Genomic DNA, 16147 nt, shown 5'->3' with positions numbered 1-16147 from the left:
GACAGAGGTGCACCTTTTATTAGACCAACAGGACTTTTGCAAAAAAATACAGCTACAACCTGGATACCTATACACACATTATACATGTACATACATGCTGATGGCATATAATATATATACACGACAGCCATGATGCAGATACAGGTATAATCTATGAGACATATACACACATAGTGTATAGACACAGATAATGTACAACGCAAGTACATGGCCAAGGTGAAGACACGTACAGAGCCTCTACGTATCCACTCAGGTCTAAGGGCGCTGCTACTGTCTGTTTCGGGGACGGGCGAGACCCGCAGCACAACTCCGTACACGCCACACTACCCAGGCTTGACGCGAGTGGGGCGGGGCGGTTGGGCCGGATGGGTGGGGCCAGCAGAGCGGCGCTGGCTCGCGAGGCCCTGCCGCGCATGCGTACCGGTACCGTGCCAGCTCGGCGGCCGCCGCCGTTCTGCGCCTGCGCCAGGCCCGGCTGGGACATGGCGACCTAGCGAGAGGGGGGGGAGGTGCTGCTGCTGCCAGCGCCGCCGCGTTTGAGAGCCCCGGGGGCGGCCGCCATCGGCATGTCGCGGCACAGGAACGTCCGAGGCTACAACTACGATGAAGGTAGCGCGGGCTGGGGCCCCGGGGGGGTCCCAACCGCCACCTCTGCCCCATCTGCCGCCCCCCCCCAACCCCTTCCCTTCCCTTCCCTTCCCTGCTTCGCGGCGGGCGGGGGCGGGGCTCCCTGGTGGCCCACGCGGCGGGCCCAGGGGTCGCCACCACCCCCCCGTCAGCCTCGTTCTGGTTCGTTCGAGCCTCTCGGCGGCCCCGCCCCTCCCGTGACGTAATCAGGGAGGCGCAGAAGAACCTGGGTAGGGGCAGCCCCGGGTTGGGCACGTGGCGCTGTCTGGGGAAGCCTCCTGTCTCCTCTCAGTGCCATTGCTTTCCCCTGGCACCAGCTGGGTGTCTCCGGACCTCGTGACAGATGTTGCTTGCGCAGCAGGGTTGAGGGTCATGGCTGAAGCCCTTCTGGCAGTAGCGTGGCATCCCCAAGGTAGAATTGGCAGGGGCTGTTCCCAGGGGCCTAGTTTTTCAGGCAGCCTTTGGTAACAGCCCAGTCTCAGATTCTGTCTGCGTTTTCTGTCTTGACTTTTTTTTTTTTTTTCAACTTGAGGTCCTGCTGGGCAAGTGCCACAGCATAGTCTTCTTTTGCCTGCAGAGAAGTAAAAATGGCAGAGACCTCAGAAAGACCCCGGCTGTGAATTTCTTCTTGAAATCTCAGCAGGCAAGGTTCTTTAAGTAGATGGAAAAAAGTTCTTGGCAAGCGTTTGGGCACAGTTACCCATCTTCAGGCATAGGAAGTCTGTGCTGTTCTGAGGCTCCAAGGAAATCTCGGCATTTGTTGTGCACATCATCTCTTTGTATATGATGCACCTGCTTTTACAATCGGTTGCTGGGCCTGTTTTGCAGCTGTATGAAATTGTAGAGGACAAATTGAATGTGAGTCAACATTAGGAGGCTGCAGCCTATGGCCCGTGGACTGGATTGGCCTATGAAGATGTTAGATCCAGCTTGGGAAGCTCCAGGCTGTTCTGAGATAGTACAGGAAATGTGTTGGCACACTGCAGTGCCAAGCTGTCTGCTCCCTCTATAACACCTGCCTCCTTGGCCAAGTTGCCACTTTCTCACTATCACTCAGTACAAGAAATAGGTCTTACTGCAGAGGGTATCTGTAGAGAGAATAAGGGCAAGTGAGTTGGGGGTGGAGATATGCAATCTGTGGCAGGGCACCTGATCTCAAATTCAGGCCCACAGGGGCAAAAGGTTGCTAATCCCTATTCTGCCACAACCTCTAGCTCCTCTTGAAGGGGTTCTGCAAATGGTCATTCCCCATTTTGTATTCGTGCTGTTGATTATTCCTTTCCTAAATCTAGTATTCTGTACTATCCACTGGGATGTCTGGTCTTTTTTCCACCGTGGTTATATAAGTACTTAAAATTATTCTTTCCAAGGTACGTTTGTCAGAATCTGGATTTTAGTTACCACTGTGTTACCCATCATTTAGACTTGCTGGGTATCTCATTTTCTTTTGTGATCTCTCCTAGTTTTGGCTGAGCAAAACGTTTTGCTTTATTGCGCAAAGTTTTTCACATTGCTGCTTGGCCCATTCTTTTAATAGGAAGTATATTTTAAATATACCAGCCCCAGTATGGAAGATTGGAGCACTGCACTATTAATCTTTGACTATTTACATGCAATCATTTGTTCTTTTCATATTAACTTTTTCTAATCCATGATGGTATTTCATTCCGACTACTACTTAGTTGCTTTATGTAAAGAGTTTGCCATATTTTGGATTTTAATCACTTCTTTTAGCCACTTTTTGACACGCTGAAATAATTCTGACAGGCATGGTTATCTTTTACAAAAGCAGTGATGCTGTATCAAGTCATAGTATGAAGGTAGATCATTGAGACCTTCATTTCCCAGAACGCTACTAATCCTTTTTTAACGTTTGGCTACTGTATTTGCAACTTTCTGCTCATTTGGTATATAAGCTGATTTTAAACAATGTGCATAATAACTTTTAATATTCACTAAATATTAGTAAATACATAAATTTGTTTGATATTTAACTTTATTATATATGATGCTGTCTCCCATGACTTTCTCCTTAACAAACTAAGTCAGGGGTGTCAAAGATATGGGCTGTGGGCTGGATCTAACCTGTGGAGCCCTACCATGTCACCTTCCAGTCTCAGACTGGACTTGCACACTGTGTGTAGCATGCTTTGGACTAGCCTTGCATGCTGGATAGGAGGCCAATTGAGTTTGAAACCAGTTTGCTAAGTAAATATAGACAGATGAAAGCACTGTAAGGTAGACATATAACTGGATGAAACATTGTGCCCCATGAGTATTCATTAGTGGATTGGTGTCTAAATCGGTAAGATGTATTGAGTAGGGGTCTGTTCTCACTCTGGGATTGTTGAATATCTATCTTCCTTAATTTGGAGGACGGAACTAAGTTTACACTTAGCAGATTTGTGGAGGATATCAAGTTGGGTGGAGTTGCTGACCCTCTGGGGAATAAGACTAGGATTCAGAATGACCTTGACAAAATAGAGAAATCCAAATCCAAAAATCAATCAGATGAAAAGGTCAAGTACAAAGTCCAGCACTTTGATTGGAACAATTGCCCGCACAAATGCAGACTAAGGTATAACTGGCTAGGCTGTAGTACTGCAGAAAAGGACCTGGGTGTTACAGTAGACCATAAGCTGGATGTGAGCCAACAGTGTGCTCTTGTTGTGAAAAAAGAAAAATGATAAAATGTTGTATTAAAGAAGTGTTACTGCAAATCATGGGACACGATCTGTCTACTCTCATCATTACTGATAAGGCCTCATCTTGAATATGTTGTCCAGTTTTGGTCCCCACACTTGAAAAAAAGATGTGGACAGTTTGGAAATAGTTCAGCGTGTGTCAAAAATGATTAGAGGCCTGGAAAACGTGACTTGGGTGATGGAAAGAACTAGAATGATGTATTCTGAAAAAGAAGGCTGAACAGAGATTTGATAGCTTCAAGGACCTGAAGGGTGGCTGTAACAAGGATAGAGAGAGACTATCCTCTGTGGCCATAGGTGATGGCACTTGGAGCAAAGGTGGCAAGTTGTATTGGGGAAAATTTAGGGTAGATATTAGGAAGAACTCTCTCACTGGGAGGGTGGTTAAATATTGGACCCCAGGCTACCTAGAGATGTGGAATATCCAGCCTTGGAAATTTTCAGGAGTAGGTTTTCAGGACAACCATTTGATTTGGATGGTTTTAGTCAGGGATGGATTGGGCGAAATGAACTTCTGAGATCCCTTCCAGCCCTGCATTTTTATCATAGAATCAATGAGCGGGAAGGAACCTAGACAGATCATTGAGTCCGACCCCCATGGGCAGGAAGGAGCACTGGGGGTGGGAGGGGTCATAAGACCCCAGCCAGGTGCCTATCCAGTCTTCTCTTGAAGATTTCCAGGGAAGGTGAGAGCACCACCTCTCTCTGGGAAGCCTATTCCAGGCTCTGGCCACCCTTACAGTGAAGTAGTTCTTCCTAATATCCAACCTAAACCTATCCTCCCTCAGCTTGTGGCCATTGTTCTTGGTGACTCCAAGGGGGGGCCCTGGTGAACAGACTTTCCCCGAGTCCCTGCTGGTGGCCCCTGATAAGGTTGTAGGTAGCCACAAGATCCCTCCTCAGCCTCCTCTTGCAGAGACTGAAGAGAGATTCAGGTCCCTCAGCCTCTTCTCATAGGGCTGGGCACAGAGGCCCCCAACCATACAAGTGACCTCCTCTGGACCCTCTCCAGGTTCTCCACGTAGGGGTCCAATGTTACCCCAAAACTTATTCTTGCTACCTATGTACTTGAAGAAGAACTTTTTGTTATCCTTAATCCCAGAAGCTAAATCAAAGCTCTCATGCTGCTTTAGCTTCCCTTACCAAATCCCTACAAGCTCGGGTCAGGGAGGTGTACTTCTCTTTTGTCCCTGCCTCCTGCTTCCACTGCCAGTGCACTTTTTTCTTTGCCCTCAGGCCGGCCTAGGTATCCCCGCTCAGCCGTGAAGGTTTCTTAGACTTTCTCGCCTTCCTGCGCAGTGGAATTGCATCCTGTTGTGCCCCAAGGATAGCCTCCTTGAGGAAGGACCACCTTTCCTGGACCCCCACACTAGTTATACCCTGGGCTCTGAGTGCCTCCCTGACTACTGTGCTGAGCACATTGAAGTTGGCTTTCCTGAAGTCAAGCATTTGCGCTGTGCTAGTTACCCTTCCCACCTTCCTCTGAATAGCAAACTGGATCATTTCATGATCACTGTCCCCTAGCCTCCCTTGTACTAGCACATCCCCCACCAGGTCATCCCCAGAGGCTAACACCAGATCCAGTATGGCATTTCCCCTAGTGGGGTCGAGTACCTCCTGCACGAGGTGTAGGTCCTGTACACATGTCAGGAACCTTGGTGAGTGGCTAGGCTTTGCCAACTACTCCTCCCAGTTGATGTCAGGTTAATTCGTATCCCCTGTGACAACATCCTTTGCATGCCTGCCTTCCCAAGCTGCCTGGAGAATCCCAGATCCAGCTCTTTCTCCTGATGTGGTGGTCTGTAGTAAACTCCTACCACCAGATCCCTCTCCCCCTCTTGAAGTTTGACCCACAGGGTCTCAGTTAAGCCTTTCTCTGGTCCCATTTGGAAGGTAGAACTGGTATATTGTTCCCTAACATAGAGTGCAACCCCCCCACCTTTTTTCCCCTTCCTATTGCTAAACAACCTGTATAGGTCTAATGCCCAGTTAAATATTTCATCCCACTATGTCTCCACTAGGCCAACCAGGTTCATTTTACTACTTGTAAGCAGGATGCAAGCAGGAGAGCAAGCTCCTCCTGCTTGTTCTCCATGCTTCTTGCATTAGTGAAGAGACAGCTTAATCCCCCTGTGGGAGCCCTGGGCACTCCCCCCTACCTGAGAGACAACTGGTCCCTTGGTATATACCTGAGCTCTTACCTGGGCAGGTCCTACACCCGGTTGAGTTTTTTCTTGTTCCTGTGGATCCCTCATCCCCCGGCAAGCTTAGTTTAAAGCCCACTGGAGGAGATCAACTACCTTGTAAGAAAACAATTCTTACCTTTGGGGGAGAGATGGAGACCATTACGCCCCAGGACGCCCTCTGATCTGAAGTGTGGATCATGCTGCAGAAAGCCAAATCCGGCGTGACGACACCAACTCTGGAGGTGCCGGTTACCTCACGGATGCAGGCGCTCTGCCACTGACGGTGTCCACTAACCGGGAGGAGGGATGAAAAGACCACCTGGGCCCCCCACTCTCTAAACTTGGTCCCCAGAGCCCTGTACTCATCCATGATCCGGTCCGGACTGGTCCAGGCCGCATCATTGGTTACCACATGGATGAGGACCATAGGATAGTAGTCAGAAGGCTGGATAAGGTCAGTGATTTTCCCCGTGATGTCCCCAATCTTGGCTCCTGGGAGACAATACACTTCTCTCACATTGGGGTCTGTGCAGTGGATGGATCCTTCTGTTCCTCTGAGGAGGGAGTCCCCTATGATGATGACCCAATGTCTCTTCCTCTGGGTCACTGGATGATGCTCAGTTGGTATGGATGATGGCTTGCTGGATGAGGGCGTGGCTTCCTCCCTTCCTCATGCCTAGTCTCCTCCAGCGCTGCCAGGGCTGCATACCTGTTCCCCAGTTGTATTGGGGTGACAGTTGATGCAGCTACACACTGCCTGCGACGCTGCCTGGCCCTGGAGGTGACTGTCCTCCATTCGCCTCCTGCAGACTCCTGGGTGGCGACAGCCTGAGGGGACGGGCCCCGCAGAGAGAGAAAGTACCCGTCAATCTCGTCCTCCATGGCCCTGATCCCCGCAGCCTGCTCACTTCGGCCTGGAGCTCTCTCACCTGCCCCTCCAGTGCCGCAATCCTGGCACAGGTGGGACAGGTGAGAGAAGCCCCCGCCTCCATGTTCCCCTCCCCCCCAGCCCAAGGGACTAAGCTAGGAAGCCTTACCTGCGTGGAAGCCTTACTGGTCCCCGGGCCAGGAGGCAGCTGTGGGGCAGGAGCTCTGGCTGCACTCTGCATGACAACTCCCATGCTGTCACCCCCATGCACTTACCTGGAGACTGCTGCTGTTGCCGCTGTTGGCTCTTCCGCTGCCTGTGGCCTCCCGGTGCAAACTCTGGCACTTCCCTAAAGAGTGCACCTGTTTGCGCTTCCTTTTCGTGTGGCTCTCGCCCGGTGCGGCTAAATAGGGTCAGGCAGGGAAAGAGTCCCCTGCCCGATCGCCAGCACCTGGCCGTGTTTGCTGCCTTCCCCTGGCTTACCTTCTTGTTGCCACAGCTGTCCCTTAGCTGCCAATCACTGCTGCTGCTGCTGCTGTCTCAAGGGTTGAGAGGTACCGGGGGCACCGTGTGCTCCCTCTGGTGTCCTCAGCTGACTGCTCTGGCCGGCCAATTTAACCCAAGTTCAAATTTCCCAGGCCAATCAGACAATCAGCTGTGTCTGCCTGCAGCCCTGCCCCCTGTGGGAACCCTGCTTGTCAGCTGGAACTTGTCCCACTAGGGGATCCCTGGTAAGTGACTCCTGGGCCTCCTGGGCCTCCAAGCCCTCGCCCTCTCCCTCTCCCTCTCCCGTGCAAACTCTAGCGTGCCCCTAAAGAGTGCACCTGTTTGCACTGCTCCCACCTGGTGCAGCTAAATAGGGTCAGGCCCAATTGCCAACACCTGGCCCTGCTCGCTCCCTTCCCCTGGCTTACCTTCTCATTGCTGCAGCTGTCTCTTAGCTGCCAATCGCTGTTGCTGCTGCTGTCGTCTCAAGGGTTGGGAGATACCGGGGGCACTGTGTGCTCCCTCCAGCATCCTCAGCCAACTTATGCTTCAGTTACTCAGTATGCCTGGCCTCTGACAACAGCTTCAGAAAGAACTGATCACATTCATAACTGCCAGTAATACAGTAACTGAGATGACTAGAAGGATTAGCTAACTATCCATCCTGCACATGTAAACTTTTCTGAACACCATCCCATCCCACTGTTGTGTGTGATTTGGACTGTAGTTCCATAGGGATTTATAGATGAAATGCAGAGAGAAATCCTATATCAAGAGTGAAGAGAAATCCTATATCAAGAGTGAAGAGAAATCCTATATCAAGAGTGAAGAAAGAATACTCTGTATCATGAAGCTAGGAGAGGACAGTCACCGAAGCCAACAGAGGACATATCTGAAATACTTTTTAGCTCCCAGCATACTAAGGTATAAAAGAGCCATTAAAGAAAGTTCTTGAATTCTTCCTTGTTGCCCAATAGATGGCTGGTTGAATGTCACCAGTGTGTAAATCGTTATTCTGACCTGCAGCCAGCACCTCTTAGTTTTTGTATTTCTGCAATATTGCAATTGAATACTTAGACTAGAGAAAGGGTATTCAAGTATTTTAAATATACGTAGGTTAAATTTGAGTGGACTAATTCTTGCTTTTTTGCTGCTTAGATTTTGAAGATGAAGACCTTTATGGCCAATCAGTAGAAGATGATTATTGTATTTCTCCATCAACAGGTTAGTCCAGAAGTTTATCTATAAAATCCTCACTTGGAATAAATTGCATATAAATGTTCATGGCAGGGAATATGAACAAGGCTTTTTTATGGGACAAAAATAGGAGTTAACCAAGACAAAGTTGGCTGTGCAGCATGACAATGGACTGGGGTAGCAATTACAATACATTAAAAGATTTATTTCTAGAACAAAGCAACATTAAAAGATACTTGCATAGCTAGTGGTGCAGATTTGCCACTTTGTGCATTTTGCAATAGGCACTTCCCTCCCCTCTAACTTTAGTGGGAGTTGGGCATATAGGTGTCTCCACTAAATACTTATCTTTTACCACCTACTCTCTGTCCCTCAGCCAATGTTTTTTTGTTTTAGATAGTAAGTAGTCACACAGGCATTCTTACATTATTTATGTTCACCTTCCCTTATTTTTAAATTAAATTAACTCATTTTCATTTTTAAATGAACTGTTGGTGGATTTGTGTCCTAGACAAATTAAAAAAACAAAACATGAACTGTATTTAGTTTTTCAACAAGTTACAAATCTGCCCTGGGATGTATGTCCCTGCAAAATAGGGACCCTGTTAGGATTTTAATTTAAAAAATGTTTAAACCTGCTTGCAAAGCCTTGTTGTTTTTTTTAAAGTTGTTTTGTTTAAATGTAAATAGCTGCAGCAACTAAGGCTTTGGACAAAACATACATTTTATCTGCTTTAAAAATGGGGAGCTGCTGCTGCATCAGCTGTTCGGTTCTTTTATGCTGAGTGCTCCAGTATCTATGAAAGTGAGCTAAGTTGGTCTTTGACCCTGAATGGAGAAGTTTTGCTACTCTTGTATAAATGCAGAATCATGCAGATGGAGCAGGATATTGATATCCTTTGATAGCTGTACAATTGTTATATCTGTTCTTTCCATTCAGTGATTTTAGAGTATATGCTAGATCATGCATACAGGCAGTCCTCGCACTTATGGTGGGTTATGTTCCTGGAAAAGGCACCGTAAGTCAAAACGATGTAAGTTGAATCTGATTTTCCCATAGAAACAATGTTATAATAGGGGGTTATGTTCCTGACCGAGGGCCTGATGCCCAGCTTTTTATAGAAATGACCATAAACACCATATTTAAATCAACTATTTAATCAACTATAAATGATATACACTGTACAGTACACAGCTTTCCAAAGTGTACTGTATATGAATCGATTAAACAGGGCAATACAGTAACTAATCACAAAATTTTACTTAATCAGAGTGTGAAGGAACACCTTCATCAGGGTCATGGAATTCAGAAGGGCTTCTTTGGGGAGAGGTTGGGGAGACTTAGGGCCACTTGATGGCTTTTTGAGAAACTGATCCAGGGATGTTTGTTTTGCTGCCCTCTTTTTCTCATTGTAAATTTCCCTGTAGTGCTGTAAGTAATAACAGGGGTGTAAATGGTGGAGTGCCGCAAGTGCAAATTGCCATAAGTCCCAACGCCTAAGTTGAGGACTGCCTGTACTTTTTTTTTTATGTGAAACTATTTTTTTTGTGTGAAATTGTAAAGTATATGAATTAGTACAAATGCTAGGACTGGACAAATATTACATAGTCGAGAGAATGAATATTTGTTCAAAATTTTACTTAATCAGAGTGTCTGTTGGCTGTTTATTTTGCCTATGTCTATATGTTTTATAAACTGAAAATTATGAATAATAACTAAGGTCCAGCTTCCATAAATCACACACAAATGATTATGCTCTTGTTAATTAGAGATTGGATTACCCATGTCTTTAAGTTAAGCATATACTTGAAGTATGTTGAACTGTGGCATACATTTATAGAAATTGAAGCCTAAGAACTGAAAAAATGGATGAATTCATCAAATTAAACTTTTATGAATTAATATTAAAAACAGATAAATGTTACTTTGAACATACACTGTTGTGGTTTTTAACAAATTAGGTAGTGCTTACTTATTTTTTTTTAGTTTAAACACTGCAAAGGGTTCTATGATGTGATTATAAATATAAAGATTGGGTCACAGGTTAAAAACAAACAAACCGTGAGAAATGTTGATCCGTACAAATGTTCAGTTTTTTTAGTCTGCATAAGGTGATTTTGGTTGAATATTGAACTGGGTAGAACTGTACATGATATTCAGAGATGCATAGATATTGCTTTCTCCCTGGACATTTCACCTTTAATAATGAGGGACCATCCAAAATTGCTTATTAGACAGTGACTGTCCCATTTCAACATCTTATAATAATATGTTTAAAATGAGATTTGTATTTTTTTCTTTTCCAAATCAACTGTTTTTCCTCTGAAGTTAGATTTTTGTGTTTGAAGAATGGGAAAACATTTTAAAAGTTCTGTTTTTTACTAATGTTGTAGCAGCTCAGTTTATCTATTCAAGACGTGACAAGCCCTCTGTGCTTACTGAGCCGTTAGCAGAAGAATATGGGCATGAAGATGCTGAAGAACCTGCCAGTTATTTTACATCTAATCATCAGCTAACTGGAGTTGATCAAGGTAACTGTAGGAAAGTAATTTCATTCTCTTAGAAGTTATCCTGTTTACAACATTTTAAGTATGAATTTTTCTGTGATTCAAAGATTTATATTAAAATTATATGTATTCAATGAACTGAGAAACTTAAGTTGCACAATGATTTAGATCAGCATAACCTTATCTGGAAATGCATTTATAAATACAATACCTAGAATTAAAAATTTAGCATTTCCTAATTTCAAATGAAAAATATTGAAATCTAAATGTAATAACCATCCTTTAAACCAGGAGGTGTCAAACATACAGCCCACAGGCCAGATCCAGCTCACCAGTAGTCTGATAGGCTACCAGAAATGCACTGCCCCTTGGCTCTGCACTGGTGCATGTCCCTGATACTGCCAACTGGACAGAGGCAGAAAAAAATGCTCCAGTCCACATGCTTCTAAATCTCTTCATAATTCTGGGCCTCAGGTTTGAGCTCACATTGAATTGTTAGCCTTCCCATTATATTTACTGATTTCCGGCTTGGAACTATCTCCATCCTTTTTCACAGGTATCATCATTTTGGGACTGATAATATGTTTCCCTCCAGTGCCATCCAAGGTGCACTTTGAAAGCAATTTGTTTTAGTCTCATCACCAGGATCATGCTGCCACTGCCTTTGAAGCTAGCTCCATCTGTATCCCTTCAAAGTTGGAAGTAATTTATGAAGCAAGTGGTCCAAGTGCTCATGCAATTCAGTAGACAATAGCTTGTTGATGCTGAAAGGGTATGATTGAGATGTCATAACCACCAAGAGATATCAAAGAGGATATGATTTTACTCAGTCTTATTTTGGCTAAAGTCCACATCTGATCAGGGTTGAAGACTTTTTTTAAATGAGGTTCTCAACCTCATAACAGCTCTTAGGCTAGGTACAGAAGTTTCTTTGTTTTGGTATCTTAAAGCCAATTTTTAATAATTCTGGTCACCTTCATAATGATTTGGAACCATGTGCATATGACAGGAAGCTGGTTCAGACAGCCTGTTATAGCGTATGACAGTCCCACAGATGCATACATAGGGCAGCTAGGTACAGGAACTCTGGTTTTGTCAAGGTTCCACACCTGTTTGTTTTATGAGTTACTGTTTTTTAGTTGTAGTTTTTCCTGGCTATCGTAATATAATAAAAGTCTTACCACTTCCGTCTGTCTGTCCAACACTCCAGGCCAACTGTGCATGCGCAGCCTGGAACCTTAGGAAAAACAGACAGATAGGTGGGGGTGGGGTCAGGTTGTGGGGCGTGGGGACTGGCTGTGCGGTGGCCTGAATTGTGACTGGGGAGGGAGCGGGGGGAGCGGCACATGGTCATGCAGGGTGGGGGCATGGCACACCACTGCAGGGTACCACGAAGGAAGCGGGTGAGACCGCTTCCTTCATGATCCTGGTGATGACCTGGTGAGGGGGCTGCGGGTGCTCGACCACCTGGGCGACAGCGATCATCGCCTGCTGGAATTCACCATCCAGCGCAAGGTGGCAAAGGGATGCAGTAAGGCAGCGGCCCTAGATTTTAGGAGGGCAGACTTCAACAAGCTAAGGAGGATAGTTGGAGAAGCGCTGAGGTCCCGGAGGGGAGGGGAGCCAGGTGTCCAAGGAGAGTGGTCGTTCCTTAAGGAGACAATCCTCCAAGCCCAAAGGAAGGTAATCCCGACGAGGATCAAAGGGAGCAGGAGAGCACGCAAGCCTCCGTGGCTCACCAAAAGCATCCGGGAATGTCTCCTTGCTAAAAAGGAGGCCTATACCCAATGGAAAGAAGGGGTCATCACCAGGGAGGACTATTCTGTAGTTGCTTGAGGATGTAGGGGGGTAGTTAGGAAGGCGAAGGCAGAGATGGAACTGGGACTAGCTTCCCAGATTAAGGACAATAAGAAGTCCTTTTTTAAATAGGTAGGGGGTAAAAAGAAGGTTCCGGGTAACGTGGGGCCCATGCAGGACGCGTTGGGAAATTTGGTCGTCACACCAGATGACAAAGCTAACATGTTTAACGATTTCTTTGCCTCCGTCTTCCTAAGTAGGGACCAGAACAGCCACCTCCCTGCTGGGCCCCCCTCAGGCCCTGGGGGAGGCACACCTGGGCCACGGGTTAGCGAGAATTTAGTTAGGGAGGTTCTAGAGGGGTTGGACGTATTCAAGTCAGCCGGCCCGGATGATCTCCACCCTAGAGTTCTAAAGGAACTGGCCGAGGTCATTGCAAGTCCCCTGGCACAACTTTACGAGCACTCGTGGTGCTCTGGTGAGGTACCAGAGGACTGGAAGAGGGCCAACGTGGTCCCCATCTTCAAAAAAGGCAGGAAGGAGGAGCCGGGAAACTATAGGCCGGTTAGTCTTACCTTGATCCTAGGCAAGCTGTTTGAGAAAATTATGCTGGCACACATCTAGGAGGGGCCAGCAGGGGACTGCATGCTTAGGGGCAACCAACACGTGTTCATCAGTGGCACGTCCTGTCAGACCAACCTGGTGGCCTTTTACAATCATATCACCAGATCATTGGATGCAGGGGTAGCAGTGGATATAATCTTCCTGGACTTCCGGAAGGCTTTTGACACTGTCTCTCACCCCATTCTCATTAAGAAACTAGGGGGCTGTGATGTAGACACCCACACAGTCAAATGGGTCACCAACTGGCTGGAGGGCCGCACCCAGAGGGTGGTAGTGGATGGTCCTTCTCAACCTGGTAGGACGTGGGCAGTGGGGTTCCACAGGGCTCGGTCCTCGGGCCCGCACTGTTCAACATCTTTATTGGTGATTTGGACAGGGGGGTAAAAAGCACCCTGTTCAAATTTGCTGATGACACTAAGATGTGGGGGGACGTGGGCACATTGGAAGGATGCAACAGGCTATAATCAGACCTAGACAGGTTACAAGGGTGGGCGGATGAGAATAGGATGGGTTTCAACACAGACAAGTGCAGGGTGATGCACCTGGGGAGGAACAACTGGCACCATACCTACAGGTTAGGGAGCTCCCCTCTTGTCAGCCCGGAGGTGGAAAGGGATCTGGGGGTCATCATTGACTCCAAGATGAACATGGGCCGGCAGCATGGAGAGGCAGTAAGGAAGGCCAACTGCACCTTGGCATGCATGCACAGATGCATCTTGAGCAGGTCCAAAGAGGTGATCCTCCCCCTTTATGCGGCACTGGTCAGGCCGCAGCTGGAGTACTGCATCCATTTCTGGGCGCCACACTTCAAGAGGGATGTCGACAGCATGGAGAGGGTCCAGAGAAGGGCCACTCGTATGATCAGGGGACAACAAGGCAGGCCCTATGAGGAGAGGCTACGGGACCTGAACCTGTTCAGCCTCCAAGAGAGAAGGCTGAGGGGGGGATCTTCTGGCCTGTTATAAGCTAGTAAGGGGGGATCAGCAGGCATTGGGGGAGTCACTATTCCCCCGAGCACCGCCAGGGGTGACCAGGAATAACAGTCGCAAGCTGGCAGAGCGTAGGTTTAGGTTAGATATCAGGAGGCGCTACTTCACGGTCAGGGCGGCTAGGGTCTGGAACCAACTTCCAAGAGAAGTGCAGGCTCCTACCCGGGGGGTGTTTAAGAGGAGGTTAGATGAACATCTTGCTGGGGTCGTTTGACCCCAGTATTCTTTCCTGCCATGGCGGGGGGTCGGACTAGAAGATCTGCTCAGGTCCCTTCCGAACGTAGAAACTATGAAACTATGAGAGGGTGGCGCTGGCAGTGGCCTCCGACTGCAGCACATGTTCATGGGGTGGGGTGCACCCCCTGTACCCACTCCCTGTGTGGCACTCTGTAGACACCCCCCCCCCCCCCACATGGGGAGTGCCTGCCTAGGTGCATGACAGGCAGGGGGCAGGAGGTGTGGCAGGGTACTGCAAGGGCAGCGGGCATGGGGGTGTGGGCAGCAAGCACCAAATACAGCATCCGGGGCAAGGTGAGGCAGGGCATGTCCCCCATGCACGCTCCCTGTGTGGCACCATGCGCCACACCCCCACTGTGTGCAATGTCCTCCCCTCTGTGTGTGGAGTGCCTGCTACCTGTGGCTGCAGAATATGTGGGGCGTGGCTGCAGGTTGCTGTGAGGGGGAGCGGGCCAGGGCAGGGGACACAGGCAATATCCACCAGGTGTCACCCAGTGCCACACCCCGGGCCAAGCCCCACACTGTGTGGCCGCAGCCAGTGGGCATCCCCCCACTGTGGCCTGTCCCCACACCATGCCCTGTGGCCGTGCAACGCACCCTGCACATACCACGTTCCCTCTGCGTGCTCTGCACTGCATCCTGGAGCCAGTCCCCGTGCCACATGGCTGCAACTGCATGACATCCCCACACAGCCTCATGCGATGCCTCCCAGCGTGCCCTCCACTACCCCCCAGGGCTGCTCCCCACACCATGCGGAAACAGCCAGCAGGTGCTCCCTGTGCCACCCCCTGTGCAGCCATGTGCCACACACCCTCATGCACCTTGTGCCATTCTCTGAGGCCGTTCCCTACTCCGTATCCTGCCCTACGTTTGTGCACCACCTCCCTCAAGCATGCCACGACCCCCCGTGCACGCCCTGCGTCACACCCTAGGGCTGCTCCCCGTGCTATGTAGCTGTCGAGCGCTCCCCATGCTGTGGCTCCTCCCTGTGCCACACCCTGCAGCCGGGCACTACCCCACCCCTGTGCACCCTTGCGCGAAGTCTCCTTGTGCACAGAGCAGCAGGGTGCAGGGCTGGAGCCAGAGCAGCGGCAGGAGTGTGGGGGAGGGCATAGGGCCAGATGCTGGTCTCTGTCCTGTCCCCGCTGTCATTCACGACGGGTATTTTGCTAGCATGAATAATAATATCCGATGGTCCTGCTAGCTTGTAGCGTTCCTTTCTTACAGCCCCTCAGGAATTGCACAAAAACCTCTGGGGCATGGTGTCTATGATGCTCCCCTTAGGAAACACCCTTCTTCAGTGGGAGGAGAGGACACTCTTTTCCTGCCTTCCCAATCTGCTGCCTGCAAAAGAAACAGTGATTTGATTTGGAACCCAGTAGATTTCCTAAAATCTGTACAGAATTTTGGAAAAGCAACAGAGAAATAGGGTCTTTCTTTGGAAGCCTTAGTGAACAGAGATAGTCAGGTGGTTCCATTTGCTGTTTCACGCCCTAGAAAGGATGATTCAGGATCACTTGATACTTGGTACTATGTTGACAGTCCATGGTTCTTTCTTAATTGTCTAATTAGTGTGCACCCAACATCACCAGCCAATTGAAGACACTGTGTTTGCAGGACAGGCAGTAGAGCTATGATCTCCTTGCCCAGGACAAGACACTGGTTACCAAGAAATTATTCAAAGGTTTTAAAAAGGATTGAATGTTTGTACTCAGGGCAATTACACTTTCAAGTGGGCATTTTGTGAAGTGGTTTAATGGATAGAGCAGTAAAACTTTGAGGTGGGAGGGAAGGATTCAGTTTATCACAGTCCTTCAGTTACATGTCAGTTTTAATATTTTAATAACATTCCACTTTCTTCATCTGAAGGGTTTTGTGGGGAATAAAGGACCAAAACTAAACTATTTCTTGTTTTCCGTATCT

General features: G+C 48.1%; 1 protein-coding gene across 3 annotated transcripts in view; it reads left to right on the top strand.

Annotated features, from left to right (window-relative positions):
- The first annotated feature begins 427 nt into the window (after positions 1-427).
- The window catches only part of HBS1L (HBS1 like translational GTPase), a 109711-nt gene continuing 93991 nt past the window's right edge, over positions 428-16147 (top strand). For 2 of the 3 annotated variants that reach the window (XM_090039699.1, XM_090039681.1), the window contains exons 1-3: positions 428-609; positions 8031-8096; positions 10464-10601. In XM_090039699.1, the coding sequence (XP_089895825.1) occupies positions 567-609; positions 8031-8096; positions 10464-10601 (247 nt within the window). In that variant the 5' untranslated portion in view covers positions 428-566. The remainder of the gene's footprint in view (positions 610-8030; positions 8097-10463; positions 10602-16147) is intronic. The other variant, XM_090039691.1, reaches the window with a different exon arrangement.

The sequence above is a fragment of the Crocodylus siamensis genome, chromosome 1 (assembly GCF_052110815.1).
Source record: "Crocodylus siamensis isolate JL-2025a chromosome 1, ASM5211081v1, whole genome shotgun sequence".
Lineage (NCBI taxonomy): Eukaryota > Metazoa > Chordata > Crocodylia > Crocodylidae > Crocodylus > Crocodylus siamensis.
This window is presented reverse-complemented; position numbering and strand designations above follow the sequence as displayed.